The 10,258-nt window shown below is 42.3% G+C and overlaps 2 protein-coding genes across 3 annotated transcripts; one reads left to right on the plus strand and one right to left on the minus strand.

Moving 5' to 3' along the window:
- Nucleotides 1-347: 347 nt before the first annotated feature.
- mrpl21 (mitochondrial ribosomal protein L21) lies at nt 348-1,558 on the plus strand. The gene has a single exon (XM_026172090.1). It carries the CDS (start codon nt 729-731, stop codon nt 1,314-1,316), a length of 588 nt encoding a protein of 195 aa, XP_026027875.1. The 5' UTR covers nt 348-728; the 3' UTR covers nt 1,317-1,558.
- A 414-nt stretch (nt 1,559-1,972) lies between these two features.
- On the minus strand, nt 1,973-10,249 carry c6h6orf120 (chromosome 6 C6orf120 homolog). 2 transcript variants are annotated; one of them, XM_026172091.1, is made up of 2 exons: nt 10,023-10,249; nt 1,973-4,534 (listed from the first exon to the last, which is right to left on the minus strand). In XM_026172091.1, the coding sequence occupies exon 2, from the start codon at nt 4,498-4,500 to the stop codon at nt 3,943-3,945; it is 558 nt and encodes a 185-aa protein (XP_026027876.1). In that variant the 5' UTR covers nt 4,501-4,534; nt 10,023-10,249; the 3' UTR covers nt 1,973-3,942. The 2 variants fall into 2 exon arrangements, with proteins under 2 accessions (XP_026027876.1, XP_026027877.1); XM_026172092.1 differs by lacking the exon at nt 10,023-10,249 and adding an exon at nt 9,294-9,509.
- Between the last annotated feature and the right edge of the window lie 9 nt (nt 10,250-10,258).

Genomic DNA, 10,258 nt, shown 5'->3' on the forward strand with positions numbered 1-10,258 from the left:
GTAAATTCCAGCTTTAACAAGGTCATATGTGTACTAACAAAACTCAGTTCTGAAACGTGTTTGATTTAATGGGACGTGTAATGTTTAGACTACGTCAATGTCACGATTTACATTTTCAGTTCAGTTGATCTAATTTTCATATTTCGTAAGATGTAGAGCATTGGATATATTTCGTGTTTGATGAAAATTTTCTTTCACTGTATGAAATAATTGTTATGGTTCCTTTGGTGCTAGAAGTTGAGGTAAACGGTTACTTTTTCATATATTTAGAGTTTCCCTCTAGTCTAAGCAGTTAACAGCAGTTAAAAATTATAAACGGTGATGTGGAGTCTTTTTTTTTTCTTATTTCTTATTCTTATTTTCTTATTATGAAATATGTGGGAAAGGTGAGAACAGAGAAACAAATAAACGTGTAATCTTTCTAAAACATGATGCATAAAAGGGCAAGACAATGAATTAACTGTCTTGAGGGGTCTGTTTGGTAAAATACGAGGTACGCGGAAACCAAATCTTTCTATAATAGAATTAATTAGCGTCCATCTGAAAATTGTTTAAAGTGATTATCAAATTAAATTAATAATATGAAAAATATAGCGTTAAGCTATGTTTGTCTCTGGGCCAGAAAAGTTTCCTTTTTCCAGTTTTTAAAGGATGCTTTTGAAGGCAGAAGTGTCAGGTGACTGTAACGTGACGCTTGCGCAGTTGGAACCAGACGACTTCCTGTCAAGATGTCGGCGAGCATGGCGTACGCCGGATTGTGGAGGACATGCAGAATGTTACTACCCAGACACCATGTCCTGTCCCCCGCTGCCATCCGAACACAGAGCTCTGCTAGTGGAGACTTGATGCCCTGGACCTCGCTCTCCAGGCCTCCGTGGCCGGAGCAGCCGAGCCCGTACTCGGCGGAAGAAGAGCAGAGCCGACACGCTGCTGTGGTTAGCACCGTAAACCAGCGGATCAACCTTCGGGACTTCGGCCGGCTCTTCGCGGTGGTGCACTTCGCCGGACGCCAGTGGAAGGTCACCGGTGAAGACTTGATCCTGATCGAGAACCACATCGAGGCGGAGTGCGGGGAGCGTATCCGCATGGAGAAGGTGCTTTTGGTTGGAGCTGAGGACTTCACCCTGATTGGTAGGCCTCTTCTGGGGAAGGAGCTGGTCAGAATCGAGGCCACCGTAATCGAAAAGACAGAGTCCTGGCCCAAAGTCCACATGCGTTTCTGGAAGAGACACCGGTTCCAGCGCAAAAGGATCATTATCCAGCCGCAGACGGTGCTAAGGATCAACGGCATCGAGCTGGCCCCCAGACTCACATGAAGCTGATGACACAGGACTGGAAGACTCTACTCTCTGACCCGCGGTTTATTTTTTCTTATTGGTTTCAAACATGTAAACAAACTTGTGGCGGTCAGCTTATATGCTCATGACTCTGACTGGTTTGAAACGAGGAGCTGAACATTTGAGTAATACGCTGAGCAGCTGTTCACTGGGTTGTACTCCTGTAAATATATAGTGCAGACCTGTGAGGAGATGTATTAAAGCTTTGTTTCCAACATGTACTGAGGGTTTGGATTAAATCTGAGTTTACAACACAAAACTTTACAAAGGGTTGAAGTTAGTGTAGCTGCAATGGGGGAAAATCCCCTCTATTTCCTCAAGGACCCACAGAATAACCAGAGTAAGTCCACCGTTAGCCTAGATCGTGATTTATAGAGAGAAGATAAAGTGGGTCTGCCCACACTGACCAGAATGTCTGTGAACCTAGGTCATCCTTTTGAGACTCAGCTGATACATAAACATTTAATTTAATAAAACCAATCCCCTAAATGCAGGGTTCCCAACCTGAGGTGATATGTGTACCTATGTTAAAGTAGCTTATGCTATAAAACAATTACTGGTATTTCTGATGTAAAAGTTAGAATAAATAAAACATAAAACATGTTTCAATGACTTAAGAAACACAGTCATGTGACGAGTTTTTAAAACAATTTCTAATTTTATTGTGAAACCTGACTAGATCGCCTCTGGGAACAAGAAAGCTCCACAGATGTTCAGAGGATCGATCTGAAGGCACTGTTGAACATTTCTGCTCAGAGGGTAACAATGTTCTACTCAGAACTGAACTCCAGCGCTGGAGGTGATGTTTAAATGAGGAGTTTGTCCAACAGGCAAAAACAACAAAAGTGAGCGATCAAACTAAATACAATGCTGCTACTCATGTTAACAGATCGGTAGAAATCTCATCACAAACACATGTTCCCTGTGTGAGTCCAAATCAATGAAACATCCTTAAACAGCAAAAAAACGTTGAATGATCTGCTTTAAGGAAAATCTGTTCTGTTCTCAAATTGACTGTATAGCTCAGTATATTTGACCACAGAACTCACATGGTGCTGAGCTGTGTTAAGACAGACAGGTGGTGTTCATTCATTCACAGGCTGAGGGGGGGGCTAGTCGATCATTTCAATCTTGATACAGAAAGTGTCACTCCTGCAGCTCTACACCAGCTTTGACTACACTTTGAATGTGCACAAATTGTAGTCGTCTTGTAGAGAGAAATGTTAAGCTGAAGCTACTACGAGGCTAACCGATGACTTTGGATGCGTTTAACGTGATCCCTCCACCTTTGAGCAATAAGGAAACAACAACCCTGTGCACAGTGTGACCTCAGTAGACTTCAAATTAAGGGGTTTGGTTTAACACTAATCAAATAAGTATTATTAGCTTGGAAGTCAAGTGTGGTGGATTTTAGGAGAAGCTGCTTAGCTGAAAGATCACTCGTCAGCGAGGTGAAGCCCAGCCAGTTTTTGACCTACGGTTTGAATCTGTGCACAAAAACTAGACATATAGATCATGGTATAAGAATTAGTGACAGCTGGTCAAGTCGGACAATGTAACCACACCAGAGCAGCACATACGCATTTAACTTAACAGTGGCATTAAGTGAAAATTAGGCCTCAAAACTTTGTGATACTGTTGATTATGGTGTTGGGCACAGTTTGGCAGTTTTGGACAAAGATCCTCTGTGCACCGAGGAAAAAAACCAAAAACACACAGAGGTTCTCTCATTTTCCAAAGTCTGCTGCATGTGCGAATGTGGGGGGAAAAAACTAATTATAATCAAACAGAAAACTTTGCTTTGGGTAAAATTAAGTTTAAAAGAAGAGATCATACAGCTTCAAAGTAGCAGCTAAAGTAAAGATCCTGCAAACTGCTATTAACCATCGAGTTAATTTAGTTCACAAACTCCCCCTAAGAATCCTGCACACACACCATCATTTTCCTACACGGTGGGAATAACACTGTGTCGGGAACCCTGCTTCTGATTGCTGTGATAAACAATGCTTTGTAACTTCCTAAAAACAGAAATTCTAAGAACATTTTACAAGATCAGACCGACCAGACGTGTGGAGGCATGAAATAAAGGAAGCATTTCAATGTCTCTCCCAAGTGTGACAGTATAAGAGTTAACACTTTCTCTTTGAAGCATAGCATGGGCGTATCCCAAAGTGCTGAAGCCTCAAAGCAGCTCAAATTTAGAACCTATTTGTGTCTTCACTGCAGTTTCTCTCTTTGATATTTTTAATAATTTTATGACTTTGGGCAATGGAAAAGGAAGAATGGTTCTAGCGACTGACTTATAAGAAACTTCTTATTCCATATATACCTTTCAAGACTCCAGAACAAGTCCCCTTGTGTTCTTTTAGTGTAGCTAAAACCAAATACACTTTGTGAAACATTTTCTGACTGGTCAGGCTTCGCTGGTGAATTCCGTGCTGTAAATCTGACTTTGCTGTTTACCAAGTCTGTAGGTTTGATTGTTTAAATGTCAGAACTCTCCCTGGGGTTTGGTGCAACATTTTTTTCACCCTCACAAAATGAAAGGAATCTAATGTACCATGGCAGAATATCCTCCTGCTGTCACAGCAATGAACAGTGATTTTCAAAACAAAATCTCAAGTATAATCTTCAGAAGTCCGATCAGAATAGTCCAAAAGATGGACTCTTCCTCCTGGAAGTCGTCCTCTGTAGCATGAGCAGATTTCTTTTCCTTATGTACACCTTCTGAGTTGTAAGAGCCCTTATCAAATGGGTCTTGGGACACAGTCTGATCGTAGAACACTCGCATTTCAAACTCACTCTCCTGGTGAGACGGGTGGCCATAAATGCCGATGCCCACAGGCCTTGTGAAGTCCCCGGGGACCACCACCACATCTTGTCCGCAGGTGGCTGATTGCAGCTTGTAGGTGTCGAAGCTCGGGTGCAGGGTTTTATCTGACACGTACAGGTCTGCGTCTCCCTTGAGGCTTTGCATGTGGAGGATGATTCTGCCGTCGTGGTTGAGGCGTAGGTAGCTGTAGTTTCCGGCCCCAATGTGGCCCTGAACCACATGGAGCAGCACCCATTCTTCAGGGAAGCTGTCATCCTCTGAGGGGCTCAGGAAGCTTCTGGCCTGGGACAGCAGGAGGGCGATGACCAGCGCGCTGCAACTCAGCTTCATGGTGAAGGCATCTGTCAGTCAGTCATCAGACAGCCTGAAAAAAAATGAACAACACACAGATCAGGAGGCTACATTTAAACAGAGGCAAAGGCTAAACTGCTGCTCAGAACTACAGAAGTCAGTACAACCAACTCCAACTGCTGTCACAGCCAGCTGTTTGTAAATCAGCAGCAGAGGGGAGCTGAACAGAGAGGAGCTATACAAACCGTCTTCAATAGGCAGGCAGCAGAAACTGACTGAATAAAGGCAGTTTTAATGTAGGCTCAGCGGGAAGAGATCAACAGTGCTTTATGCATGGGTTAACTGATTTACCCATTAGCAAAATGGGGAGGGGGAAGTGAGACCACAAAGCATCATAAAAGAGAGCCCCCATTAGTTAGTTTTGAAAGGATAGGGAAGCAAAAAGTGGACGCATAAGCTGGAGATGTGTGCCATTTAGACAGCTGCCTGAGTCACGAAATTCAAAAAAGAGAAAAACATACATTAAAATATGTAGAATCACAGTGTCTGCAAGTCAGTGTCAAGTAAGGCTTCTCACACACACATACATATAAAGCCCAAAACAGAAAAGTTGTATCCATCACACAATTTAGTCAAGTAAAACACATGATTGCAGTTCTGTAATAAGTTTACCACACAGAAAACTGCCTGCTTCAAAAGCCTGAATACGACAACTGCTGGCACAATGGGATGTTTAGTTACAGTCATTTCTCCGCCATGATGAAAGCTGCCTTTACAGCTAAATCAGCCAAAGGTGGTACAGTGGTGAAGTTGTAGGGGACTGCCCAGGATTCAGGTTTTTTGTTCTTTACTTGGCTTGCAAGCCAGAGTGTTCTCTGGCAACAAAATAAAACATGGTTACTGGGTCAAACCCCCATCTGGATTCAGGAATTCACTAACTCAATACCCCTTGAACCCAGTTATCTCAAACTCTAAGTGGAAAGGTCAAGCACACTCCTGAAGGGAACTCACGCACTCCGTGCTTGTCAATTTAATGTGTATTACAATGGGAAGCCCACAGTACTAAAAAAAAAAAACGTCCAAATAAGCACCAAAATAATAAAGAAGCACCCCAAAACTGCCTACATTGCAAACACACCAATATTTCAGTTTCAGGGAGAGATATTGGAAAGTTGTTTTCCCGCAATCCCATAATGTTTGAAGCCTGGGCAACAAGGAAAGCGTCTCTTTGCATATAAAATAGCCGAGGACTGTCAGTGAAGCCAAGGATAGGCGCTAGGCTAACCATCACACTGAGAGCACGGGGCCTGTGCTTCAACACCACCAGCTGCCATCTTGCCTTTTTGCCACACCATTTTTGAAATGAGACAGGAAGCAGGATTTGGGAACCACCTTGGCTGACAAGAAAGCATGGACTGAGCAATCATTAAACAGAGAAAACGTTAATGAAATGCAGGCTGCAATGCAGTGGTTAGAACTGTCTCCTCACAGGAACAATGTCCCGAGTTAAAATCCTGCCTTGGTTGTTCTGTGTGGCTTTTGCATGTTCTTCCTGCATCTGTATGGGTTCTCTCTGGGATGCTCCATCTTCCTCCCAAAGTCCAAAGACAGGCTTGTCAGGCTAACAGATTGTCTTAAGTGCTGGCCCTTCGACAGACTGGCAACCTGTCCACGGTATACCTTTTGCTTTGCTCCATAACAATTGGGATAGCCCCCCACCCCTGCAACCCCAAACTGGATAAACAAAATAAAGTGGAAGGTTGATTTAGCCCCCCAAAAATGTCCCACTTGAATAAGTAAAGATATGTCAAAAGCATTGTATTTTTACATAATATAAGGCTAGGATCTAAATTTTTGATAGTTAATAAGTCAACAGCCATATTCTGATAACCCTTGTACACCGTTATTCACATCTCTTTTAGTTGTTAGAGTTATAAGAATAAGTTAGGTATGACTAAAATCTTAGGTTTTTAATAGCACTTATGGGGAAAAAAATAGCTGTCTTCCAGACGTTTTAAAAATACCATCTTGTGGTGCAGGGTGTCAAAGTTAATCATTACATGGTTTGTTTGACAGGAAACGTCTCATTTTGTTAACAGGATGTTACTCAGTAGTCACTTTCCATTTAATACAACATGTAGATTGATTAACATGTTTCTGGCCATGAACGTTTTGCAGGTTCTTACTGACATCCCATCACCCTAACCTGTTTTTAGGCAAAGCAAATAATCAATTAGTCCTACACTACAAAGCCCGTCGAAGCGTATCTAACAATACACAGTCTGCTTCATCTCATTTTATTATGTACAGTTAATAAGTTACCTGCTGTAACAGAGCCATCACAGCAAATGTTCACTTTGTTATTCCACCACTGTCCTATTAAAGGAGATTCATCGAATACACGGACAAGATAAATCCACAGCTGTTAGCGAGATTAATTAAGGAATGTTTGCCATTTTTAGGGGATTTGTTGATTTCAGGAAAAATGTGTAAGACAAACAATTATCCATTAAAGTACAACCTAACACCCGATGTGAGGTAGTGTACACGTAAAATACAATTGCTACGCATAAAACAAAAATAAAGACTATAGAATGAGAAGTCAAAACTACAAAAACACGACAGCAAAGCATGCCGGTGTTCCAGATCAACTGGCGTTTAGATCAACTGGCGTTGGTCGAACAGATGTGTGGCAGTCTTGCGTTTCAGGAGCTCCTACCGACAAACCAGCAAAAAAACACCAAATGTGTCATCTGTGACACTTGTGAGGTTGTCTCAAACACACTCCGTCAGTCTTGATGCTGTTGAACAACAAAATGTTTAAAAATGTGGCGAGTTTACCTGGTGATATCCTCATGCGCGACGCGATCGCGAAAACAGCAAACAAGTAACACCACGCCGATGTTGTTCACAGGACAGCAAGAGTAAACGATCGGGAGACCCTTGTCGTCGTTATCGTTCCACTCGCACGGTTTATTTCACCGAATTCAGCGTTTTTGCTTCACAACTAAAGCGAGCAGTTTGCTCTGTGCACTAACATGGACTCGAGTCAACCAGCGCCACCTCTGGCCAAGTGCCACAGCCTACAGCCAGATCAACCTGTGACACACATCTGCACCACGTTTGAATTCGTGTCATGCACATTTGTACCTTTCAATTGTGTGTTTGTGCGTCATGCAAATAAACCTTTGAAAAGAATGAAATGATATCATATATTCCTTATTGGCCTACATTTGTACAAAATTCCAAATTATATACACAAAGTCATAGACATCACCACTCCAATTGGTCATCATGATTTTAATATTCTCTTTTTCCATAACAATGAAATACGCCTTGGACAAATATGACACATCAATATTTCATTAGTGTTGTAACATCACATGTCGCTAGCATAGTCTGTCTGTGTCTTTTCCCTGAAAATGAATATTTCCAGCCAATATAGGCAATTCATCAACATGGCTGGAGTTATATACAGTCTGTATAAGTGTGGTTAATCTAATGAAGATTTGTAAGGAGACGGCAGTTACTGTGAATCCACAGCAGTTACACAGTGATTAGTAATAAACAGCCAGTGAGAGTGAGTGGATATGACTGTTCCCACCACTAACACATGACCATAGCCCACTACTAGATTAACTTGTGACACATCTGCACCTGCTGCTATGATCACAGTGAGTAGAGGCTGAGTGGCTGCACTTACCCCTGGTACATCCAAATCTGCCCACAAACATGTTGAAAGATGCAATGCCAGCAATGTGGATTGTCAACACTGAAAACAATCAGTAAGCAAAGACAACAGGGATCACTTTTTTCTGTTTATTTAGCACCCACAACATTTGTAGTCGCCTTCTGCACAGGGGAAGTCCACACACACTGTGTGGTACCACTTTCCACAGAAGGTGCATTCAGTCTGCAAGATTGAATGAGATTGTCAGAGTCATTGTCTGGCTGTTTATTACTAATCACCTGCTGTACATTCACAGTAACTGCCATCTCCTTACAAATGTTTATTAGATTGACCACACTTATGCAGACTGTATATCACAACCAACTCTAACATGTTTGTTTGCAGAGGGAAGACACAGACAGACTACGCTAACGACATGTGATGTTACAACACTGGTGAAATATTAGTGTGTTCACGACATTTTTCGTATGGGCAAAAGTATTGATATCAGGATGGTGATTCTTATGTGTATGTCATTTGGCATTTTGTACAAATGTAGGCTGATATTAAATACATGATATCATTTCATTCATTTCAAAGGTTTGTTTGCATGACGCACAAACACACAATTGAAAGGTACAAATGTGCATGACACGAATTCAAACGTGGTGCAGATGTGTGTCACAAGTTGATCTGGCTGTAGGCTGTGGCACTTGGCCAGAGGTGGCGCTGGTTGACTCGAGTCCATGTTAGTGCACAAAGTAAACTGCTCGCTTTAGTTGTGGAGCAAAAACGCTGAATTCGGTGAAACAAACCGTGCGAGTGGAACGATAACGACGACAAGGGTCTCCCGATCGTTTACTCTTGCTGTCCTGTGAACAACAACGGCGTGGTGTTACTTGTTTGCTGTTTTCGCGATCGCGTCGCGCATGAGGATATCACCAGGTAAACTCGCCACATTTTTAAACATTTTGTTGTTCAACAGCATCAAGACTGACGGAGTGTGTTTGAGATAACCTCACAAGTGTCACAGATGACACATTTGGCGTTTTTTTTGCTGGTTTGTCGGTAGGAGCTCCTGAAACGCAAGACTGCCACACATCTGTTCGACCAACGCCAGTTGATCTAAACGCCAGTTGATCTGGAACACCGGTCAACCCACCTCAGTTCTTCCATTCATTAAAAGACATGACAAACTGGTTTCCAGAACAGAAAGGACGCCTGTAGTTTTGGTGCCAAAAACTGAATATACTCGGGAGAAACATGCGGAGAAAGTAACGCGGTAACCGTCTGCCGCCTCCTCACAGCTCAGTGAAACATGACTAAAGAAGCCGGAGAGTTTAAAATAACCACCTGCTCCCCATTTCACCTCTGACACCAATCAACCAACTTTAACCATTAACTACATTTTTATTAACAAATAAACACCAAGACTGGGAGGGGGCAGCCTTAAAAGGTTTCAGGGATTTTGACATTAATACGTCTGATAAATTAAACAAAGAGCTTTTTGTAACGGCTGAACCTGCCGCATGCTACGTCGCTAACAGCTAAGAATAGCAGTTTCAACCTGTACAACCCCAGCAGTAAAAATGTTTTAATGAAAACAGACGTACTGTTAAAGACTATGCCAGTTACCTCCAACTGTATCATTCAGAAACAGTCCACAAAAACACATTGCTACTTGACTTACTGAACAGGTTAGCAAGTTCTTAAAGCAGCTAGCTATCACGCAGCTACCGTTGCACGTAGCCTGTTTAGCTTTAGCCAAACACGTTCAGGAGTTTACATAAGCTGGAGGCCGGGGGTTAGCTCAATGCCTAAAGATCAAGTTACGAATAGATTAATATAAAGATATTCATGGATCAGTTAACAGTGCACTTAGTTTACTTACACAGCTGTCATTTCCTGAGCAGCATCTTCAACTGAGCAGCAAAGTTCACTTCATCATTTCCTTTTCCTTCAGCTACACAAACAGCAAAGCGCGCACTCACGCCACCTACCGGCCGTTGTGAAGGTGACGCTCATCAGTAGCCAAAAAAGCTCCAAGTATTTTTTAGAAAAGGTGGCAAATGAACAGGTTCAAAATGGGCCCGTTTCCACACATGGATTTAGTCCTAGACAGCGAAC

Source organism: Astatotilapia calliptera, chromosome 6, assembly GCF_900246225.1.
Source record: "Astatotilapia calliptera chromosome 6, fAstCal1.2, whole genome shotgun sequence".
Classification (NCBI taxonomy): Eukaryota; Metazoa; Chordata; class Actinopteri; order Cichliformes; family Cichlidae; genus Astatotilapia; species Astatotilapia calliptera.